Below are 24,549 nucleotides of genomic sequence, written 5' to 3'. Positions count from 1 at the left end.
CCTGATTGGGCTCATCAATGGACTCTGACCTTGGTTCTAACCCTCCGCCTGTCCCCAGACCTTAGTTTGAGCACAGCCCTGTCCCGATTCTATGTCCGGCTTTGAATACTGCTCCAACCACCAGGCTTGACCACCTAGAACCCAGAGCCTGACACATTCACTTATTCAGCCTGGTAGAGCCCTTCAGAAGCCATTCACTAGGGCTTCTATATAGTGTATTCTATAAATACCATGCAGTCTTGCCACTAATATTCCACCTGTTCGACAAGACTGAGTTCCTGTGAAAAATATGCAGAAGAAGTTCTTAAGGGCTATGACTTTACATTATATAGTGCACTTCCTAAGCTGCCTCAAGTTAACATTTCATCAACAGGGTACAGTTCACCATTTTACCTATCAATGGTCTCTGGAATTTCTGGAGCATAATCCCAGGTGATTTCTTCCGCAGCAATGAAATATTCCCAGTTCTTAATCATACGCACTTCCTTAAAGGATAATTTCTTCTTGAGCACGTCTTTTCTCACAAGTTCTTTTATGCTGAGGTAACTGTGCATTCCAGCTGGTTGAAGAGAGACACAGTACAATGGTTACTGCTAGTCCTATGAACAGTGCATTCCTACAGCCCATCAGCTCAGGATGCATGAAAACATTCACCCATTGACCTGAGTTTATTCGGGTTTAAAAAAAGGGAAAAAAAGAAGAGTGCAGGCACTAAGGGTGGTATTTTCAAAGGGGCTTGTGGGAGTCAATGAGAGCTCAGCAACTAACTCGCAGAGCCTCCTTTGAAAATACCAGCCTAACTGACAGCAAGAACTTCCTCTTTTCTGTTCAATGAGCCCTCCAACCTTTCACAATAGGGAATCCACTGATCCATTACAACAGAGATCTGTTCACTCGAGGGGGAAACAAACATCCACTGTTAAAGCTCACTGAACTGCAAAGGTTCTCTGTTTCTCCTGAAAGAGCTGGTCAATCTCCAGGTTTTTTATAATTAGGCTCATCTGACCACCTCCCAAAGAATTAAAAACAAAGAGTTAGATTCATTGTTGCCCTGTAGTCCCTTTGCAGCAGTAGTCCTAACGAGCCTCAACTTGCAACCCTAATTCAAACAAAATGCCCTGTTTCCACTGATTTCCTAGGATGATCCCAAATGCATTAGCCACCACATTTGACAAAGTTAGCAGCACTTTAGGAGATAAGGAGGAAGAGACAAGTATGATACTCTCTGCAACTGCCTCCTGAACAGATGTTCCCTTGCCTTGCAGATGATTCTGGACAAGAGAAGATATTAGCCATCTTCCTTTCTGGCTCACAGTCATGTTTGCTGTGGTCGATGCACCTCCCACAAGGCTGACTGTTGAGACCTTGCGACGATTTTGTTCCAGGACTTGCCCATTGAAATGGATGGAGAATATCTCTGGTTTGGAGCTCATTCCTATCAAATGCCAGCTAATGTGATCGTATGTGCAAGCTCCTAGGTCTGAAACAGAACAGCAGGGTTAAGAACACAGGTGAATCATCCAAGAATCACAGAATGGTTAATTAATTCCCACTGGTAGGTCAAAAGTGAATATTCACTCGGCACTTTCAATCAAGTCTCTCTGATATCTTGATGGCCATGTCTAGGATGGATACTGCATAGGCCATGGGTGGGATTTTCAAAAGTACTTAAGTAGATTAGGAGTCTAAATCCCCTTGAAAGTCAGTTGAGTGCCTAACTCACTTAGGTGCTTTTGAAAAACCTCACTCCTTATCCAGTGGGTGGCCGGAAGAGATTTAATTCTCTCTCTGCGCGAACAGCCACGGCTTTGGAAGCCATGTGCTCTCGGCACCAAGGTCAGACTGCAGGGGAAAGCGGTGATGGTTGGGAGTGTACACATGCTCCCTGGTGGAACCAGATGCTCATCGTATGGTTATACACGAGGCTGTGCCACTCGACTTCTTCTGTTCGCTTTCTACAGCTCACTAGCATACGCTGCAGTGAGGAGTAAGACACAGTTTGTGGACACTGGCTGGATGCCATGAGTACGCACAGTACCTGGCAACGTCCCATTAGCGTAACCATTAATCGTGTACAGGAGAGAGGTTGATTTTTGCCAGCTTTTGCTTTCATCAAACACAGCAAACATCAACACATATTCTCTGTCAAACAGCTTCTGTGTCCCATCTTCCTTCAGGCTTCCTGTGGGAGGAAACAAGAGGTATCAGATGAAGGCAAAAATAAAACCAGCTCATATCAACTAAGAGGCATCCAGATCTATTCCATGAGCTTGCCACATGTGCCAGCTGCACCTGGCCACATAGGACGTTTTTTCAAAATGTGTTTGAGGTGAATTTAGTTCTGGGGAAAGGTGCTGGACTGGCAGCTTTGGAGACTGAAGGCCTCTAGCATCCACAGAACAGGTTAGGCACAGGGAGCATTTTTAATATGGGCAAAACAAAGTGTTTTTTCCTAGCCTCGTTCTTGGAAACAGTTTTGGCTACAACTGTCCAAAAGAATTCAATCTGCGGGAAACACCTGGAATGGTAAATTCCAGCCTGAACAGTTAAAGTCTGACAATGTTATAAGCAATTGAAACTAGGGGTCTCAAAATGGGAAATGTCAGGCAACTTTACTATAAGGCGATGTTACCAGCCCTACCTACCATAAGAATTATTCAAGAAACTAGTGTGCATTACAGCTAGTCCAGAACACTGTAACCCAAAGGCCTAAAATAAAGACAGAGGAAACAAAAATCAATTTCCTCTAAACTGCCTGCACAGAAACACGAGAAGGAAAGAGGAAAATGAAATGCCTTCTCACATGATGATACAATCTTCAAGCTTGATTTTGATGATTTTTAGTTTCTATCGTTACCATAACAGAAAACAACACTATCAGAATGCGCTAGGCCACTAAAACAGTAGACCAGCTAATGTTTTATAGCTTTTATCTACCCAAAGCATTTTCGTTACCTTTTTTACATATAAGCAATGCTCCAGTCAGACCGGAGTTAAAGTCCATCACCATGTTCTCATGTGAGTAATAGATATAGGTGAGACAGGGAGGGTCGGCTTCTTTAGGCCCAATTTCTGCTGTGATCTCCCACGTGTATTTATACACCAATCCTGGAGGCACAGCATCGTCCACTTTTTCAAAAGAAGATGTTCTGTCATCGTACAAGGAACCTGTGTAGGTAGAAGTCGAGAGAGGGAGGTAGAGGTGGCATTGAGGGAGGGACTGATGAACGTGTGCACAGGGTTTTACTACTCTTGCCATTCATACACAGAGAGTTTGATTCTTCTCTCACCTACACCAGCTTTACAATGGAGCAGTCATTGACACCAGTGCACAGGGAGGGTAAAATGCTACCGTTTACATTCACTTTGCACTGGTGAAAGTGAGACACACAGTGCAAATTGGGCACATATTAAATAATAAATAACCCATTACCAATGGTGGCAAATGCCTTGAACTCTAAAGCTTTGGAACTGAAAGACTATAAATACATTTTCTTTAACACACACATTTAACCATTTACTGTATAGGAGGATAGTTCTCAAACTTTAGCATAAGGTGCTTTTGGAAAACATTGTAGCTATTTGGAGTAAACAGCGTGTGGGGAGGCAGGACACTCTTGTGCAGTTCATTTAGTGCACAAACAGCCACAGACTGGATTCAAAGGTTACAGAACATCAGTCTTTGGGGGATTTTCTGAGCATTTTACAGCACATACCTTCTGACAGTTTGTTGTAAGCTATGCCTTGTGGGTGAATGCTCAGCGGTTTGTTGGCCATGTTCTTAAAGTGAACTACTAAAGTGTCTCCCACTTCAGCACGCAGAATTGGTCCCAGAAGTCCTGCAGAAATTCAGCATTAAAAATAAAAAAGTAAATGAGTATCAAATGGTGCATCTTAGTGAAAGGGAGAGAGTCACCTTCTCCTGAGTGGGAGAGTGAACTCCTGCTAAAGGACAAGTTGCACAAAATAAAGGCATAGGATTTAATGCCTGTGGAATGAGGATTAATCCTATCCAGTGATTTAGCTGTGAAATACCTGGATGGTGGAAAGGCACACAATGATCTAACAGATAGGGCCCAATGTAAATAAGGTTGTGAATGATATATTCAGCAAAGGACACTGAAAATCATAGGAAAATTCTGCACATGAAGCAAGAAGGCTGTTTCCCGGCTATGGAAAGTTTTCTGAATAGACAGCTTAAAAGGTTGGGGAAGGGATTTCTCCCTGTATAAATTGGTCACCAGTACAAGCATAGTTTTAGGAAAGCAGACCGAAGTCAGAGAGTGTTTAATGTGACACCCAGAGCAACAGCCTTCACAACGCAAGGTATGTCTCCACTGCAGTGGGACATGCAGTTGCAGCTCGGCAAGGCATTCCAATGCTAGCTTTAATCTAGATAGCACAGCTAAGGCCACGTCTATACGACGCGCCATATCGGCGCGTTACAATCGATTGCTCGGGGATTGATATATCGCGTCTCATCTAGACGCGATATATCGATCCCTGAGCACGCTTACATCGATTCCGGAACTCCACCAAAACCAACGGAGTTCCGGAATCGACATGGCGAGCCGCGCACATCGATCCCGCACAGTGAAGACGGGTGAGTAGATCGATTTTAGATAATCGATTTCAACTACGCTATTCTCGTAGCTGAAGTTGCGTATCTAAAATCGATTTTCGCGCGTCATGTAGACCTGGCCTAAGAAGAGCAGAAAAGATGCACCAACACAGACTAACAATGTAAGTACATACCTAGGAGGAGCCCACACAGAAGCCCATGCTCCTGCATCTTCTTTGCTACTTTTAGCCATGTTACCTACATTAAGCTAATGTGGGTATGCCTACCTGTGCTGGTATCACACTTCCCAGTGCAGTGCAGATACACACAATCAGGGAAAAAAAGATCCTTCAGTCACAGAACGCGTGCTGTGGAAATGGGGTTGGTAAGAAAGGTATTGCAGTGATGGCCTGAGGCAACTTCCACTGAAGTTAAAAGGATTTTTTCCATTAACATTACTGCGAAAATGGATCAAGCCCTTGCAAAGGTGGTTTCTTTTTATTTAACTAGAAGACATTTACCTGTAAATATGTAGGGCTTGATTCTCCACTGCTTTGCCTTTGTTTAGTCATTTGCCCCTGTGCAAAATGGGTGTGAAACGCTCTTACTGATGTGTGTTAATGGAGAATTCAGATTAACACTTTACACCCCACTTTGCCCAGGTATAACTGATCAGACATTTCTATAATTAATAAAGATAGGGCCAGTTTCTGATACCCTCACTCATGCTGAGTGGCACCCACTGACTGCATCCTAGGGAAAAGGCAGTTTTACCCATCCTGTCTGAGGGGAGGGCTTCTATGGAACATGGAAAAGATAGAACAAAGGAAGCCAAGTATTGGAAGGGGGCATATCAATGCAGAGAGCTGCACAAGAAGGAAAAGCACTGTGCAGGAGAGAACAAGGTCACAGGGACTGGGGGAAGGAAACTCCATGTGGGATGAGCCACCCAGCATATAACAGCCTGCATAAGACAGGGGAAACCCAGCCTGTTTACCTTCCTGGACACAGGTGTCCATCCAAGGACTCCCAAGGGAAGAGTGAGCTAGTGAGGCGCATTGTGATTAGGATGGTTCTTGTGTTCTATATGATCTGAATTGTCTTGAGCTTTATGTGATTAAGTAAAAAAGCAATTGTGCTAGGCTCTGTGCAAAGTGTGAGAGTGTGTTATCTGCTTCACAATTATCACATGCCTCCTGTTAAACTATAAACCAGAAGCTTTTCACCTTGGAGGAGTGGAGTGTAGAGAGAGGGTGTTTGAGTACAGTGGAGTCTGAAGAGTCACCATTGTGCCCAGGGACTCAGCACCTCAAGAGCGGGTTCCAGCTCTCATAAGGAGATGCCAGATAGAAAGTCTGCATCCTGAGTGCATGTCTGGGGACTCCAAGATCAGGGCAGGGGCTAGACTGTCTTCAGGTCCCAGAGCCTTAACATATCCAGGGATCCAGAGGCTTGGATTCCCCTCACAGCAGTCTAGTGGGTGGCCAGCAGGGGGTGCCCAACCACCAGATCTGTGACAGTTCCTGCCGTTACAAATTGCTTTTCGAGAGAGTGCCCGTTGCTCCCCACTTTGTAATGATTGGCCCTGTCTAACGAGCAACCAGCCAATTACTCATTCCTTTCCTCTGTGTTCTTGAAGAGAGGATGAGTCAGTGGCTCAAAGAAGGGAGGGATTCCCAGAGACTACACTGTCAACCCAGGGGGGATCTAAATCACAGAATCAACCTGCAAGTTGGATCACGGCAACGGATACCAGCAATCTGGTCAGCCCATTTATGCTCTTTAAATACTGGCATAAATTTTCTTCCAGTCTTCTGGAACTTCCCCAGGTTCCAAGACTTATCCAAAGTCATTGTGGAGTTCAGGGGTGCAGTCCCCACGCAGGCTTGCTTGAAAATCCAAGTCAAAGGGAACGACCCCACCAGCCACTACTCCACTTCTACCCCCTATAGCAACCCACCCACCTGCTAATACCCCCAGAACAGTCCCCGTGGTGAGAGTCCTTAGATCTCTTCCAGGAGGAGTGATGGAATCCATAATGGGAAGTTCTAAGGAGGGAGCCTCTGCAGCTGTGCACTGATCCATCATGAGCTCAGGCAGAGGATGGCAAATGGTGTCAGACAGAGCCTGGGGTTGGAGGATTGAGTGTGATCAGTGTGACTTTTGCACAGCACTACACGCGTGGGAGATCGATAGCAGTGGAAGTGAAGGGAGCAACACCCACATTTTTCAAGCTCTGGAAATATACAAACTAGCCTCCAAAAATGGGTGCCCACATATACTGCAAATGCTGCAATAGTGTGCGCCTGTATTCTGGCCAGCAATGGCACCACATACAGACCTATCAGATAGATGACCTTGGAAACACAGAATAAGGAAGACAGTAGAAATCTCCTGGTTATGAAGCTGCAAACAATCAGTGACTTACATTTTCAAAGGTGGCTAGTGATTTGGGGTGCCCAGTTTGAAATACTGTAAAGGGGCCTGATTTGCAAAAAGTGTCGAGTCCCCACCCTACTCAGAAAATCAGCCCTTCTTAAGGCATCTCGAATCAGTGACCCAAAAATGGAATAACTCCCAATTACTAGTCACTTCTGATCCATAAATTCCAAGGCCAGGAGGAACCATTGTCATCAGTTAGTCCAGGGGCTTTCAAACTTCATTGCATTGCAACCCCCTTCTGACAACAAAAATTGCTACATGACCCCAGGAGGGGGGACTGAAGCCTGAGACCCCCTTGGAGGTGGGTGTGCAAATCTGAATCCCAAAGGCTTCAGCCCCAGGCAGGGGACGGTTATCTGAGGGCCTCCCCACACACTCAGGGCTGAAGCCCTTGAGCTTCGGCCCTGGGCCCCAGCAAGGCTAAATGCCAGACCATGGCGACCACATTGATACAAGGTCATGACCCACTTTGGGATCTCAACCTACAGTTTGAGAACCGCTGATCTAGACTCACCTCACAGACTATAGAACTTCTCCAAAATAATTCCTAAAGCAGATCTTTTGGAAAAGCACTCAGTCTTGATTTTAAAATGGCCAGTGATGGATAACCCAGCACAACCCTTGGTAAATTGTTCCAATGGCAAATTACTCTCACTGTCAAAAAGGTACAGCTTATTTCCAGTATGAATTTGTCTAGCTGCAACTTCCAACCATTGGATCCTGTTATACCTTTCTCTGCTAGACTGAAGAGCCCATGATTAAATATTTGCACTCCACACAGATACTTATAAACTGTAATTAAGTGACCCCTTAACCTTCTCCTTGTTACACTAAATAGACAAAAGCAGCAAAGAGTCCTGTGGCACCTTATAAACTAACAGACATATTGGAGCATGAGCTTTCGTGGGTGAATACCCTCTTCGTTGGATGCATGTGACAAAGTGGGTATTCANGGTAGAGAAGGAACTGAGGGTACTGGCCACCCATGCTCTCTAGTAACACACTCAGAATGAGTGACAGGTTCTAAGCATGCGTGGCAGGTAGGAGTACTGCTGCAAAAAATCTCCGATCAAAGGCGCAGGGGCGCACGGACACCTAAAGTGGAGCACCCACAGGGACATCTCTTAAAGAAGAAGAGCCCATGATTAAATATTTGCACCCCATGTAGATACTTATAAACTGTAATTAAGTGACCCCTTAACCTTCTCTTTGTTACGCTAAATAGACAGACTCTGAGAACTAAATAACATGTTTTCTAACCCTGTAGTCCTTTTTGTGGCTCTTCTTTAAACCCTCTCTAATTTAATCAATACTGATAATGGAGGCCAATATTTTTAAGGGATTGGGCTTTCGGCTCCTGTGCTATAGAGAAGAGCTACCTAAATTCTCTATCTATTTGCTTGGCCTGCAGTATATGCTGGCGATGGTTATACAAATACAGGCACATTTTCCTGCACATAGAAGACTGGCTTTGAAAGTTATTTTCTGCTTACCTGAGAAAGTATCTCTTGGTTTTGCTTTCTGAAAATCTGCTTCATACTCTCTATAGGCAATTTTCTTAAACACAGGCTCTGAATTTTCTAATCTGCAATAGGAAGTATAAAAAATAAATGTAAAGCTTCTTAGCTACGCAGTGTGGTCCAGTCGAGTGGGCACTAGGCTGGGCTTCTGGAGACCTGGCTTCTATTCCTGGCTCTCACTTGGGTAAATCATTTCATCTGTTTCCCCTCCCACTCTGTGTCCATTTAGAGTGTAAGCTCTTTGGACGGGGACTCTCTTATTCCATGTTTATTCAGCACTTAGCACAATGGAGCCGCCGATTGCAGCTGGGGCTTCTAGACACTATTGTGATACAGTTTAATAAAGTAACCACCTTTTGCTATGCTGTAGCTCCTTTTGGCTCTACTGCGAGGTTGGTATTAGTTTACTCACTTCACAGTTGGGGAAATAGGAACCCAGGGAGCTGAAGTGACCTGCCCAATACAGGATGTGTATTGCAGAGCTGGGAGCAGAACCCGGATGCCCCATCCCTGTGCTTCAGTTTCAAGATCACCTGCAATGATCTCAGCACAATCATTCAGCGTGACAATTATCTGTAAGTGCCGTGACTTTTAGGTAAAATAGAAAATGTGATTTGTTCCCCTTTGAAAGAGCAAATTGGCCTCTTATAAAGGCAGCCCAGGGACCAAAACCATTCAGGAAACTGCTTCTTGGGCATTTTGACAACTGTCTTTACCTTTTGACACATAAAAGTATTTGCACAAATGGATCCCATGCTATGTGCTGTAGAAGAAACCCAAGCAGGCAAAAGGAAGAGAGCACAAGGCGGTTGGACGATAGGTGTTGAGCTGAAACAAAGGCTGGAGGGGCAGAGCAGCTACATTTTGCTTCATGCATCCCTAGCTGATTGCTAGATTTCTTGGTAGCTATTGCAGGGGGGGTTCAGCAACAACTCTCCCTCAAAGTCTCCCATCTTCCTTTCAGGCTTGGTAGGGGGAAGCTGATGACATCGCAGACAGGGAGGCAGGGCAGCTGGATGAAGGGGAGGTCAGCCCATGGTGATGGGTCAGGATCCAGCCTTTGAGTTCAGAGCACATCTATTGCCCTGCAAGGCTGTGGATTACCCTAAGTCACTCTCCTGCAAGGAAAGAATCAGGTAGAAACACCACAGGTTTCTACTCCATGGCCAGCAGAATTGGGCCCTCTGAGTTAACTGGAATTTTGTCATTGACTGCAGCAAGAGAAGGCTCTGATCTATGGAGGTCACTGCAGAGTTTTTCCCTGCAACAGTTTGTCCTCACAAAGGTGATATGTGACCTCATGTAATGATATCAGATGGAACATGCCTGATCAACCCTGGGGTGTAGGAAAAAGGAAGTGATTACAAAAGGATCATTAGAAAAACCTGACATTTTTTCATTAAAATGTTTAATTGAAATTTCAAAAATCTGAAACGTTTCTGCCAGGATTAGTAATAATGTACAGCCAGAAATAATCTTTGACCAGCCAGGGTGTGTAAACAGAGTGAAACCTCTAGCCAGCTTGGTTTTCATACACAGAGGTGAGTGGGAGACACATACCTAGCAAAAAAAGAAACCAAAGAGCAGCTTGGAAATGTCATGGACATTTGAATGCAAGCCCAAATGGTGTATGTTTGGAGGGCAGGGGGCTCTGAAAAATTACACCTGGTTATATCATATACAGTACTGCCAGCCTCAAATGTTCAAAAACATGAGATTTTGTTTAAAAAAATATTTTTTAAACAAAATGGAAGAGTAAGCTTATGCCCAAAATAGAGCAGTTGCGTATTCAGACCTGAGCTGTTTTTAGTGTTGTTGTAGCCATGTTTGTCCCAGGATATGAGAGACAAGGTGGGTGAGATAACATCTTTTATTGGACCAACTTCTTTCTGAGTGAACAGCCAATAAAAGAATAGGTTATCACTTTAGAGATCAATTAAATGCGTTCAAAGAAGTTTTGGACCCTCTAGATATATTTGAATAAAACATTCAGGCTGCTCAAAGAATGTCAGACTTCCATTCCACCTAACTCCTCCACCGTTTCCCTCCTGGGTCCTTCCCTCCTCTCCCTATTCACGTAGGTCTCCTATATTATAATTGTAACCTCCACCTTAATGTATTACACTTATATAGTACTGTCTGGTTTTGTATTGTCTGTTCTTGCAGCTTTGAAGAGTTGTAAAATTGCATAATTCTGCTGGAGATCCCATGAAGCCTGTAATATTCTGCAGCATATATGAGCTGTAAGTCATTTACCTTTTGGTACCTTTTATTGGTTATTTTTTTAAACCACAAAAAAAAAATCAATAAAATACTAATCACAAAAAAATTGTCAATGCTGCCATGGAAACCTGAAAGTGAAACTGAGCGGAAAGCATGAACATGGTGAAACTGATTATTGTGTATTCATCACCCCAGCTGAAGAAATGTACTTAGTATGCAACCATAAAGAAAGTAAACTAGATTATTCATTTACATTTTTAAAAATCTATGGTGTTTTTTGTAAGGACCTTTTCTTATTTAAAAATAGATGTAGTATTGTCAACTCTGATGATTTTTTTTTGGTTAGTTCTGCGATATTTGATGTTTTTTTTCTTAAGGCCCCAGTCAGTTGAATCAAAAGTTTGCATGAGAATCTCAGCTTTTAAAAAAAACAAAACAAAAACAGAAAACAGTAGATTTCTAGTGGTTGCAGAGAAAACTTGAAAATGGGAAGAGTGTGTGACCAAAAAGCAAATAAATAGAACTCCAAATTTTCCCCCAAATGATGAGATTTTAAACAGATAATAATGTTGAGAGTTTTTTTTATTTGCCTTGTGGCCTTTGAGCTTTTCTAAACAACTGTGGGGGCCAGAAACTTTTTTTTAATTGCTGAAATGAAAGCTGAGATTCTGATGTGTTCACCTAGCCGCAGGAGCTGAAGCTGTGAGAAAACACCAAATTTAAAGAGACTCATGCAAAAATCTCAATGTAGGATTGAGCCCAGTGAGAGTTTTGGGGGCACAGAGGATGCGGGTGTGAGCCCAAGTTTGCCCTTGTCAAAATGACATTAAAAAAATCACATTGTGTGAATAAAACAGCTGATAGCATTGAACTGAATGAAGGGGTTCATCCAACTGGAGTCAAAGCAAAGACTCTTATCAACTTCTATAGGCTGGATCAGGCCCGAGGCCCAGCTGTGCACAAACTCCTCAGGAGACTCAAGTCCTTTTCAGCCCAGGAGGCGGCTGGTTACCTCCCCATCATCCTACTCTTACCTGAACTGTTCTTTGGACTGGGGTCTGTAGCTCCAGCTGATAGTCTCTGCGGCTATGTAGTGCTCCCGGACCTGAGCTGCTCCCACCTGATGCCACACCAAACCTGGCCACCACAAACCAAGCAGCATCAAGAGAAGGAGGCGCATGCAGGAGAGCCCCATGGTGCAAGCTCCTGCTGATGCCACACTGGGAGATACACGAGGCAGTGGCTGCTGCTTTTGCTGCTACTGCTGGGGAAATACTTTCATTGTGGTTAGTGATGCAAGAGGTGGTGGTGGTGTTAGTAACATCCAGGTCATTGCTCTTCACCGTGTCCTGCTGCTGACAGGAATCAGAGGGGAGATAAACAGCTGCTCAGGCTGCCTTTCCCTCCCTCCCCCACATCTTCCCTGCTGTGTGCCAAGCACAGAGGACAAGCAGCCTCAACCACATAAGGCAGAATTGGTTGGTTGGTTCGTTGCCTACTAGGGCAGTAGGGTATTAGGGGCAGCTACCCAAATAGAAACAGTTTATGTGGCTGACTTGCAGGGTGATGAAGCATAGGGGCAGTGCTGGCACTGGGGACAGGGACCTGGCTAGGGATGCCACATGTCCTTGGATTTCAGGGATTATTCCAGTTTTGAGGGGGAAAGATCCTGCATCCTGCAAACCTGGCATGCTGGGTAATAAAGAGCAAGAAATAGTTCAGGGCCGGGGGACTGACAGGCTCCAGAGACTTGTACTAGTTCAAATCCAGTCCAGGTTAGTAGGAACTGACAGCTGCTACCTCAGGACAGGTCTGTGGTGGCCTGTGAGAATCCGGGAGCTCCTTGTCGACAAGCATCCACATAATCAGATAAATGACATTAAATACTCCCTTTATTAGCAGGCAATATGCAGAGCAGGATTAACCTTTTGTGGGCCTGGCGCCAAACTTTTTTGTGGTCCCCCGGGAGAACAATGGAGCATGGCGTGGGGAGGTCAATCCTCAGAGCAAGGGGCCGGCCAGGGGCAATGGGGCATGGCATGGCAGGAGCCTCCCCGTTCTGTCCAGCCCAGTGCGAGGGCACTATTTACAAACCGGCAGTTGCAGATACACAGGGGCCCACCTGGGCCTGTGCTGCCAGCATGTTCCTTCCCCTTGGGGGGTGGGCACATGCCACACCACACAGTTGCTCCCCTCACAACATCCTCTGGACTTGTTATGGCCAGAGCCCCCACAGACCCACTATACCCAGCACCCCCAAGCCCCAACACACAAATGCATAGTGCCCTGAACACTACCACCCTGGCCCAGCACCTCCCCGCCCACAGCCCCACCACAACTGCCGACACCCCACTTCAGAACCCCTACTCCCTAGTGCCCCAACGTACACATCTTCCCTGCCCCCTCACGGCCCAGGGCCCCTCCCCCCCTGCAAGAAACCCACTCCCCCATACCCTGCCTCAATCCACACTCACTGGCCTTGCTGGGAGGCAACTGTGTCTGCTAGGCTGAGAGAGCAGTGCAGAGCTCGTCCCAGGGCAAGGAATCGCTCCGGTCCCTCGGGAGTGCCGTGATCAGCCAGACCAGGGCCTGCCCCGGCAGGGCTCCCTTAAGATGCACTTCCTCTAGAGCGGCCCAGCCAAGCTCCCCACACTGTCCCCTCCCCTCCACCCCCGGGCTGAGACTGGCCAGGCTTCTGCACCAGTCCCAGGCAGCTCAACTCTAGGGAGACAGGTGGGGCCCCACAGGTGGTGGGAAGCAAAGACTGCTGGAGCCAGAGGTGCACTGGGGTCTGGCCAGGGGGCAGAGAGCACGGGGGTGGGGCTGAGGAGGCAGCAGGCAGGCAGGCCAAGAGGAGCAAGTGGTGGGCAGGGGAAGCTAGAGGGGTCTCAGGGAGCAGTGCAAGTGGAGCAGGCCAGGGCCCCTTCTGAGCATGGGCCCAGCTCCACGGATCCACTGGAGCCATTGTAAACCCAGGACTGGCAATATGCCAAACCTGAAGGAGCCAGGGAGACTTGACTCCTCTTTTGTCCAGAGTGAGAGTCCCGCTACCTCAGCTTTGAGTAGAGCTGGCTGAAATATTTTGAACATTTTTTGGTTTAAAAAAAAAAAGTCTAAAATGATTTTCTTGTGTGAAAATTTGTTGACATTGTTGAAATCTGACATCAACATTTTCATGCCTTTCTGGATACTTTTGGTTGTTTTTTGTTTTGTTTTTTACATCAAAAACAAATCAGAAACATTATCAAAATGGTTATTGACTTTTTTTGGTTTTCTCCCAATGTCAGTTTTTTTTGATAAAAGAAAAATAGTTGATTTAGGTTTTTAGTAAATGCAAAGTTTCAGTAATCTTTTTGACAGTGTCTGTTACAAATTAAAAACAAAAAAATCACAAAAAGTAAAAAAAAATAATAAAAAATTAAAACAAAGAAAATTAGGTTCAATTTAAAACACTTTGAAGCAAAAACATGTTGGCAATTTCCCCAAATTAATTTTGGATGTAACCAACAAACTAGCTCTAGGTCTGGGATACATTTACAGGGCACTGGCGGGGAACTTGTCCATGCTGTACTGTTCTATTCTCTGGCTCTCACAGATGCATAGATTTTAAAGCCAGAAGACACCATTATCATTATCCAGTGTGACTGCTTATAAGACACAGGCCACAGGACTTGCCTGAATTAACTCCTACTTCAAGTCTAATAACTGTGGTTGAATGAAAACACATCCTTTAGAAAAACATACAATCCTGATTTAAAAATTTCCAGTGACAGAGAATCCACCACATCTCTAGTAAGTTGTTCCTGTGGTTAATTACCTTCACTGAAAATGTGCATCTTGTTTTCAGTCTAAAAACGTCTAGCTTCAACTTCCAGTCATTGGATTTTGTAATGACTTTTTCTGGTAGATTAAAGAGCTGTCTGTGTTCAGAAATCTCTTCTCCATGTAGGTACCTGTAGAATTTGTTATAACTTCATCTGTTAGATTGAAGAGCACTCTATTAGCACATTTTTGTTCCCCATAGGTTCTTCCAGGTCATTGACAAAAACGTTAAACAGAAGAAGAATCGATCCCTGTGGGATTCCACCAGAAACACACCCACTGGATGACAATTCCTCACATTTACAATTTCATTTTGAGAGCTATCAGTGAACTATGTTTTAATCCATTTAATGTGTGGCATGTTCATTTTGAATCATTCTAGTTTCCTAACAAACTAAAATATCAAGTCAAGTGCCTTACAGAAGTCTAAGTATGTTACATTGGCACTACTACTTTTAACTAAACTTGTAATCTCATCCAAAAAGATATCCAGTTAGAAAACGGATTTTGTCACCCTATAAATCCATGTTGATTGTCATTAATTATATTATCCCTCATTCAGTCAAGTCCCATGTCAGCCATTCTATTATTTTGCTTGGGATCCATGTCAGACTGATAGGACTATAATTACTTGGTCATCCCATTTATGCTTTTTAAATACTGGCATAACAATAATTTTCTTCCCATCTTCTGGAACTTCCCTAGTGTTCCAAGACTTATTCAGAATCAATAGTAGAGGGCCAGAGAGCTCCCCAGCAGGTCTTAAGATTCTTGGATGAAAATTGTCCAGACCTGCTGATTTTAAAATGTCTAACTTTAGTAGCTGTTGTTTAACATCTTCCTTAGTTACTGTTGGAATAGAAAGTAGTTTATCGCAATCATATGATATGAAAATACGATCTTGCTTTTCCCCCACAAACATAGAACAGAAATATTTATCAAACACACATCTGCCTTTTCTGCGTTATTATCAGGGGTGGCTCTAGGCATTTTGCTGCCCTAAGCACTGCAGGCAGGCTGCCTTCTGTGGCTTGCCTGCAGGAGGTCGCCAGTCTCGCGGATTTGGTGGCACGCCTGCGGGAGGTCCGCCGAAGCCGCGGGACCAGCAGACCATCCGCAGGCATGCCGCCGAAGGCAACCTGCTTGCCGCCCTCCCAGCGACCAGCAGAGTGCCCCCCCGCAGCTTGCCGCCTCAAGCACGCGCTTGGCATGCTGGTGCCTGGAGCCGCCCCTGGTTATTATTGACAATTCCACTGTTTCCTCTAGTAATGGACCAGTTACCATTGTAGGATTCCTTTTGTTCCTAATGTATTTAAAAATTCCTATGGCAGCAGAAATAAAGACAAGAAGATTTCTCTGTGTGTCCTTTTGCTTCTTTTACTACGTTTCTACCATTGCTAACTTGTGATTTATGTTAATTGCTATTAACTTCCCCTTTTCCCATTTGCCATTAGAACAAATGGAAAAAAGAGGAAGTTGATAGCAACTAATATAATTTATATATAAAATTTTACAGCTGCTTTTACTTCTCTCAGAGTCAGGCTGCTTTCTAACCAGTGTAGTCTTGCACCTAAACAAAGAGTGGGGGATTCAGAGTTGGTGGTGGGCCCCTGTGTGCAGCTTCAGTTTTGGGGCCCCCACCTCGGTAGCGGCAGCCGGGAGCCCTGGGGCAGCTGCCCCTTTTGCTCCCCCCATCAGCAGCCCTGGGTGCAGGGGATGCTGCAGCACCCCCACTTTTATGTGGGGCTTCGCTGCCGCCCTGTGCCACTTATGTTAAAACATATTGTTAGAAGCTCAGAACTGCAGGGGCTGCCAAAACTTCCCCATGCCACTCCACCAGCACCTTGACATATGTTAAAAATCATTAAGAAAGGGATAGATGATAAGACAGATAATATATTGCCTCTATATAAATCCATGGTATGTATGCCCACATTTTGAATCTTGCGTGCAGATGTGGTTGCCCCTCTCTAAAAAGATGTATTGGAATTGGAAAAGGTTCAGAAAAGGGCAACAAAAATGATTAGGGGTATGGAACAGCTTCTGTATGAGGAGAGATTAAGAAGACTGGGACTTTTTATCTTGGAAAAGAGATGACTAAGGGGGAATATGATAGAGGTCTATAAAATCATGACTGGAGTGGAGAAAGTAAGTATTATTTACTCCTCATAACACAAGAACTAGGAGTCACTAAATTAAATTAATAGGCAACAGGTTTAAAACAAACAAAAGGAAATATTTCTTCACACAATGCACAGTTAACCTGTGGAACTCTTTGCCAGAGGATACTGTGAAGGTCAAGACTAACAGAGTTCAAAAAAGAACTAGACAAATTCAGGAGGATAGGTTCATCAATGGCTGTTAGCCAGGATGGGCAGGAATGGTGTCCCTAGCCTCTGTTTGCTAGAAGCTGGGAATAGGCGACAGGGGATGGATCACTTGATGATTGCCTGTTCTGCTCATTCTCTCTGGGGCACCTGGCATTGGCCACTGTTGGAAGACAGGATACTGGGCTAGATGGACCTTTGGTCTGAGCCAGTATGGCCGTTCTTATGTTCTTGAGACAGCTTCATCATGTAGCAGGCTTGTTAAATCTAAGGCCACTTCTGGATACTCAGATAGAAGCTGTGTGGCCAAAAGTGCTTTTTTCCCCCCACCAGTGTCTGGCAAGAAAAGTGTGACCCTTGCTACACAGTAATCCATGCCATCACCACGGGCTCTACAAAATGTGACAATAGAAGCTCACCCTGAATCTGGAGCTGGTATAAAGAGTAGCTGCTTGATTATTAAGCATTTTCATGACAAGAGCATGTCACACGGGTGCTCTGATTTATCAACAGACAACAGAAGTGGAACACCCTCCAGATTTCCATGGAAAGAGGCTACTGACAGGAAGGCAAAGATCCCTCGGCTCTGCCTTCCTGTCAGTAGCCTCTTTCCATGGAAATCTGGAGGGTGTTCCACTTCTGTTGTTCCCTCGGCTCTGGAACTGACTTTTCCCACTTCCCACATGAATTTAGATCTGTTAATCTTCAGGATATGCCTGCAACATCTACCTCTTTTCTTGGGAATGGTTTGAGACACATAGGGTGATGTCCTGGACCCACTGAAGTCAGAGTTTTACCACTGATGTCACTGGAGCTAGGACTTTAAACAAACAAAAGTTCTGGAGTGAACAAAAATGTTTTTGTCTGGGAAGTCATGGCTGGGTTGAACATACAACTGTATTAAAAGTGTTACAAAATGTTTTAACAACTGATCATTTAACAATATGCAGTTATTAAAACTGTTTCACAGTATGAAAGGATCTCAGAAATTAGTAAATTTTTAGCTGCAATCAACTTGAAAACTTTCACATGAACACTTTGGTGATTTTGCTCCAGGCCATTTTGTGATGCAACCATTTCATTTTTGGTGATGTTTTTGTCACATAGCAAAGTTGCTTTTGAAAATATGAAAAATCAGAATGTTCACATTTTGCTCTACACTCCAAAAATTCAGCTGTATTTCAAGTGGAAAATATTGACAGTATGAAATATTTTAAAAAGGCAGAATAAAATGTGAAAATAATGTTGATTGAAAAACCTCAATTTTATTTCACTTTTTTTATATATCTTTACTTGGAAATGCATACATTTTTTGATATAAGAACTCTAATTCTCTTGGAACAGCTTGAGACAATACTTTACAAGGTTACAGACCAAAACATGGCCCTTGGTTCTTGATGATATTCCGCCCCAGGCCATGAGGACCCATGTGAGCAGAGGGAGTCCTCTGCTGACAAGACTGGAGCCTAGGACAGTACTAAAAGCTTAGCTAAAACTCTGCTGAAAAATATATTCAAGGACAGCAAATATATTCTCACTGAGTGCATCCATCCTGAGAAAATCCATAAATGTTTTCTGCACCACAGCAGCTCCACCAAAGATAATGTTGGCAAATACTGTAGCCTAGATAAGATGTAGGTATCTTTACCATAGTGTTATCTAATCTTATTTTATTACCATTATGTTCTGTTTCTCATCAACAGCCAAGAAGGCTTGTTTCTTCCAGTAGGGATAACAAAACAGAACTGCCTACCTTCTAGCGGTTAGAGCATAGGACTGGAAGCCACGAATCCTATTTCTGGTTCTATCACTGACCTGCCATGATCTTGGGCAAATCACTGTGTCTCGCTATGCCTCTTTCCTACCACCTATTAAAAAAACCTGTTGATTCCCCATCCAGGGGTGCTGAGAAAATTAATGGTTATTTGTGATATATAGAGTCAGAGGCATGCGTGACGTTTAAAAAGCAAGTATAAAGATGATGGCCCTAGATTCTCAGAGAAGGGGTTGCAGATCCTTGATCTCGAGAGGCTACTTCTATGTCAGCCCCAGAAGAGATCAGAGCAGAGTGGAGGCTTCTCTTCTCTACACTGGCTGGCTATGACCCTCCAAGGGACCACTTGCCAGCCAGGGATTGCTGAAGTGCAGCATCACACCCATTTTCCAGCCCCAACACCAGCGGCTACTGGATGGTGGTGTAGACAGTGGTTTTGTGTGTACTGGGGACTCCCCTTTCAAGGGGAATGCCTAGGGAGGGACATCTGATAGCTTTCAGCAGTGAGAGGGCTACAAAGAGAGAAAAACTGGGCTCAGGATTAAGCCCAAGGTCCCTGCCCTCAGGAGATTTAATCTAAAATTAGGTCAGGACCAGGACAAAAGGAGAACAGACTGTTGTGGGTGAGTGGGAGAAGAAGACAGCGGTAGAGAAATGGAGGAAATGTGTTTGGGTGCACAGATTCCCATGGAAAGGGGCATGTCAAAGTTGCATGCTTTGTGGATTTGATGTTTGTTACTTTCTCTTTTTAAGGGTGGGTCTGCACTGCAGCTGGGACAGTGCAGGTGAACAGACATGTGCTAGCTCTGCTCCAGCCTGCATGCTACAAATAGCAGCATGGCTATGGCAGCTCGGGCTAGCCACCTGAGAACAATCCCACCTGACCTCTGCATCCATACACGGTTGGCCAGCCTGAGCTGCCGCCCACGCTGCTGCACGAGCACACAAGCTCAAGTGGAGCAAGCATGTATCTACCCACCCGCTCTGGGACGCACCATCCCAGCTGCTGTGCAGTTGTATCCTTAATGTACATTTATATGAATGAAATATATGCAAATGAAATCTCTCTTTTAATTCACATTGGCAAAACACTAAGATCCTTGGAGGAAAGGCACTTCAGAAGGACTAAATATGACTACTCCAAGAGTTTAAAAAAAATGTAGTTCTGCCTAGTGACTGCTGAAAGGTGTAAGGCTCCCAGACTTGGGAATCCTTTGTTCATGTATACTCTGTGTGTCCAGCACCTAGGAAGGATCACAGCCAAAGAGCTCTACCCGAAGACAAATGCTTCGATTCCAGGTTTTAGGAACAATGCGGATGAACCTGGAAAATATGGGTGGATTTAAGAAATGCTTGACCTGTCCGCTGCTGTTCTCATTCCCCACAAATACCTGAAAGTAAATAAAACAATGAATTAGTGGGGAAAAAAATTATTACCTTAAAAAAAAAAGCAGCAGCATTTTTAATCTAAATGCTTCAGAGTTGCTGTGTCAGGGGACAGGGAGGTGGACTGGATCACTCTAGTGGTGTATATTCAGCCTTCCTCCTCTACGTCACTGCTTCAGATCCAAACTGTGGTCTGTGTGAAATGATTTCGTGGTCTCTGTTTCTGTCTGCATCATGGAAACCATCACCACAATTGGTGCTAACTACCCCTGTGTTGGCTGAGGACTTACAAATCCCTCCTTTCTTATCCCTAGATGTGGTCCCTGCAGGTCGGGATTGAAGCACATCCGTCAAAGTGGCTTGGGGGATTTTGTAAGTGCTGTACCTGCTGCGTGGATGTAGGGAGGTCTCAGCTCTGTCAATCTGGGACCTTCCACCAGCACTAAATTCACTTAAAAAAATTAAAGCAAAAAATATTTTGCAGTGAAGTTTGGCAGAGGCTTTCGTGTACACATTCTGTGCATTCCTTTGACATGTTCCTCTGTAAAAGGCATGCCACTGATTTCATCCCAGGTTCAACGGCATTCCACACAAATTTAGCATCCCCTCCCTTTTATTGTTGAAAATTACTTACATTAGAAATAAAAAGCCATGAAAGGGAAGGTCTAGAGTCCTCTAGAAGAGAAGGACCACACCACCAGCATTTTAAATTCAACTGCAGGAACAATTTTTTGTGCCCCTCATTCTGGGGCTGTCTCTCATTTGGGCCTGGAGAAGTATGACAAAGTGCTCGGGATTCAGAAATGGACAGAATTCTCCGAGTTTAAAATGGTACCTTTCCCACTGAAGTGGAGTCAGCCATATAAGGTTTCCATTCTGTGCCTTCATCACTGTAAAGGGTGACATAGGTTTTCACAAACTGCTCCGTAGACATGGACTTACAACCCTGGGTTGTGACAGCAGTTATCTTCTTTGCTTTGAGGAGATCAATCTGCAGCCACTGCTGGTTGTTGTTTGACTACAATCAATACAAAGAGTAATGTGTGAGCAAATGCGTGTTTGTGCCAATATTAGCACAACCAGAAACTTTGCTCAAAGACAGTTAAAGTTGTATGAAGACATCCAGCGTTCTCTTCTGGCCACACATCAGTTTAATCACTGCAGATGATACATGCTGATCCTCCATCAAGCATTCACTTCCATCGCCAACGCAGAATGAAAAGCAATACAAATTCATCCCTGGTGAATTAACGTAGCTCTTATAAAGCACTTCTCATCAATCGATCTCAAAGCGCTTTACAATGTATCATCATCATCATTCCCATTTTACAGATAAAGAAACTGAGACATGAGGGGGAACTGACTTGCTCAAGGTCAACCAGCAAGCCAGTGACAGAGCTGGTTATAGAACCCAGGCCTCCTGAGTCTCCCTCCAATGCTCTAGTCACTAGACAGTACTGCTGATCAACAGTAAAGCCAACAGAACTGCACCAGATGAATTTGGCTCACAGGCCACCAACTTTCAGCGCTTACTCATCCACTGTGTCCGAAGAGCCCACTCCCATGAGTAAGGGCTGCAGGGGCAGGCCCATCAAGTTGAGCATGCTGGCCCTGCTGCCAGTCTCCACATAGTTTCATTGCTTTCCACTTCACATTATGAAATTAGCAAATGTTCTTTATTTAAAGAAAAAAAACCTCTTTGTGAGCATGTCACAAACCTCCCACTGGAAGGGAGCTAAGCAGGCTTTTCACAGGAGGACTGGATAGAACAAACCAGAGCACAGTGTGAAGGGGGCACATAGAGCAGGCAGAGACACACACCAGAGCAGCAGCACATTCGCTAATGGCAGCAGCTTTGACTTAGCAGTTTTTTTCTTTTCTTTGCTTGCTACCTTTGCTTGCCAGGCATTCACCCTTCCTTCCTGATTGAGACGCGCGAGGGAAGGCTCCCATGAGTTATACCAGGATTTCTTATAGGAAGAAGCTGTAATCTGAGCATTCTTGATCTCCCCATTTTCCATTCCCAGTGGCAAAGAGCAACCTGTAAAAAGAATAGCAGTACGTCTCCATTTCATCATATATTTGCAGTCAGGGAGTGGAGCTCTCTTTGCCCAGTCATCATTAAAACTAAGTCCAGCAGATCTGTGAAATAAAAGGTTTGTGCGTCTGTCTATTATGGGTGATACTCTTAAAAGCACCCAGAGTTAGACCAATTCTGAGCATTTTTGAAAGTCCCATTCTGTATTAGTTTATTTGAATGGCAATATAAGAACAAGGGGCTTGTTGTCCTGGGAACTGGGGAAAGGGGATCCATAACCTCTCATTTCTATGTTGCAGGTTTGAATCCAGCCCCGGGCCGGCGCAACTGCAAGTCAACCATGCAATGACTGTGCAATGGCTTGTGTGAAATAATGAGTTTTATTTCACACGTCCTGTTCCTGTTGGCCATGAGCTCACATCACCACTTCAGGTAGTGCTGACTGTCAGCATGCTAATGGTCGTTTTGTTGTTCTTGTCAGAGAGGCCAATGAATGAGACATGAATAAACTCTGCTCCTACTCCTGGAGGAATTTTCCCTAGGTCTGTGTTAAGGCACATACATAAGGCAGTGTGCAGGAAGCTGGCACTGTCACTGACCATGCCTTGCCTGTTCTGTGGATAAACAGAGAAAAGCTAGAGCTGTCAATCCAAATACAAAAACCAGTACTAAGAGTGGGCTTTTCAAAAGCACTGAATGGGAAAAGACTCCTAACTTCCACTGGCTTTGAATGGGAGTTGGGTACCTACATGCTTTAAAAAAAAAAAATCGCATCCTAAATTAATTAAGGCCAAGGATTTCAGAAACATCTTGTGATTTTTGGATGTCCAACTTGAGAAACCCAATTTTCAGACGCTGGGCAGAGATCTGTCTGAAAATCAGGCCCCTCTAAGGTGTCTTATATGTTAGGCATCGAAAATCATGAGTTGCTTTTGAAAATCTTGGCCCATAATAAAAAAAGGTTGAGCCTATTTTTCTAAGGGGTAGAGGGGGAAAAAAGTACCAGTGAGTTCTCATTGCTCACCTTTGACTTCGCAGCCCAGGAGTTCCATGCGAAGAGTAGGCCTGTTGTAGGAATCAGTTGGATAAACCCTAATATACCTAGCAATGATAGGTGGATCAATATGGTTGTCTTTTATCCCATGGGCATCTGAATTACCTTCAAACAGCTAGTAAAACAGAAAAAAGCAATTAAGATTTCAGAAAAGATAATGCTATTAATTCAAAGCAATTACAAGCTTGGTCCTGCAAACCCTGTGTCATGAGATTAAGTCTTTACTTATGCAATTTCAATGTGGCTACTCACATTATAGCAAAACCTAAAAACACATCATCCTTAGCTTTGCCTTAGAATAGCATCCAGAGGCTAAACCAGGGACCCAGTATGTTAAGTCCAGTACAGACCCTTATTAGGATATTAATAGACAGACAACTAAGACCAGTAGAGATCTAACATGCGTTAACGTCTGTCATACAAATATCATGACGCTGTGGGTATGGTTACACTACTGCAGCTACAGGTGTAGCGTGCTGGGACTGTACCAATGTAGTGCTGTAGCATTCACCCTTCCTTTGTCGCTGGAAGGGGTTTTCCAGCAGTGCAGTTAATTCTCCTCTCTAAGAGGTCGATGGAAGAATTCAGCATTTACAGTGGGGCATAGGCTGAGCTAACTACATTGCACAGGGTGTGGTATTTTTCAGAGCCCTGAGCAATGTAGCTAGGTCAATTTAATTTTTAGGTGGAAACCAAGCCTAAGAGTTGAGCTCCAGCTGGCAGAGGAGGAGAGTTTGGGCACAGATAGGAGACCCCCGGAAGGTGCTATATGGACACTTGGGTTGCACATGTTAGGTAGCTACTGCGAACATTAGCACATGGGAGGCAAGTCTGTAGAAATTTTGGTGGTGCCCAGAACCCGCCCCCCCAACTCTGCCCCTCAAACTCTGCCTCCACCAGCCTAAGGCTCTGGGCAGGGTTTCAGGGGGGAGGTCTGGGGTGCAGGTCCTGGGCTGGGGATTAGGGTGCAGGAGGGGTGCAGGCTTTGGGAAGGAGTTTGGGTGCTGGGTGCAGGCTCCAGGCTAGGGCACGGGGGTGGGTGTCATGGAGGGGGTGAGGGCTGCAGGCTTTGGGATGGAGTTTGGGTGCAGGGCTGGCCTGGTGGGTGGGGGTTAGGAAAGGGTGAGGGGTGCGAGGCCTCTGGGAGGGAGTTTTGGTGCTGGGTCCAGGCTTCTGGGTCTGGCTGCAGGAGGGGTGAGGGCTGCAAGGTCTTTGATGGAGTTTGGTGGGCAGGCTCTGGCTGCGTGGTGGGGTGTAGGAAGTGGGTGAGGGGTTCAGGCTCTGGGGGGGATTTGGGTGCTGGTGCAGGCTCTGGGCTAGGAGTGTCGCAGAGGGCGTGAGGGCTGCAGGCTTTGGGAATGGAGTTTGGCGTGGCAGGCTTCCTGGGCTGGTGGTGGGGGTG

At 44.8% G+C, this 24,549-nt stretch overlaps 2 protein-coding genes across 2 annotated transcripts in view; both read right to left on the bottom strand.

Annotated features, from left to right (window-relative positions):
- LOC116829783 (coagulation factor V-like) overlaps window positions 1-24,549 on the bottom strand; it is a 130,566-nt gene that overhangs the window by 43,727 nt on the left and 62,290 nt on the right. The window contains exons 2-7 of the mRNA XM_075072303.1: window positions 8,497-8,588; window positions 3,717-3,839; window positions 2,956-3,168; window positions 2,039-2,182; window positions 1,259-1,480; window positions 394-559 (exon numbers count right to left, since the gene is read on the bottom strand). Of these exons, the coding sequence (XP_074928404.1) occupies window positions 394-559; window positions 1,259-1,480; window positions 2,039-2,182; window positions 2,956-3,168; window positions 3,717-3,839; window positions 8,497-8,588 (960 nt within the window). The remainder of the gene's footprint in view (window positions 1-393; window positions 560-1,258; window positions 1,481-2,038; window positions 2,183-2,955; window positions 3,169-3,716; window positions 3,840-8,496; window positions 8,589-24,549) is intronic.
- Window positions 18,175-24,549, bottom strand: part of LOC116829781 (venom prothrombin activator pseutarin-C non-catalytic subunit-like) — a 63,295-nt gene continuing 56,920 nt past the window's right edge. The window contains 4 exon segments of the mRNA XM_075073297.1: window positions 18,175-20,060; window positions 20,891-21,073; window positions 21,948-22,096; window positions 23,118-23,271. Coding sequence (XP_074929398.1) covers window positions 19,914-20,060; window positions 20,891-21,073; window positions 21,948-22,096; window positions 23,118-23,271 — 633 coding nt within the window. The 3' untranslated portion in view covers window positions 18,175-19,913.

This window comes from Chelonoidis abingdonii, chromosome 1 (genome assembly GCF_003597395.2).
Source record: "Chelonoidis abingdonii isolate Lonesome George chromosome 1, CheloAbing_2.0, whole genome shotgun sequence".
Taxonomy (NCBI): domain Eukaryota; kingdom Metazoa; phylum Chordata; order Testudines; family Testudinidae; genus Chelonoidis; species Chelonoidis abingdonii.
The sequence above is the reverse complement of the archived record's forward strand: the minus strand, read 5'-3'. Positions and strand labels throughout refer to the sequence as shown.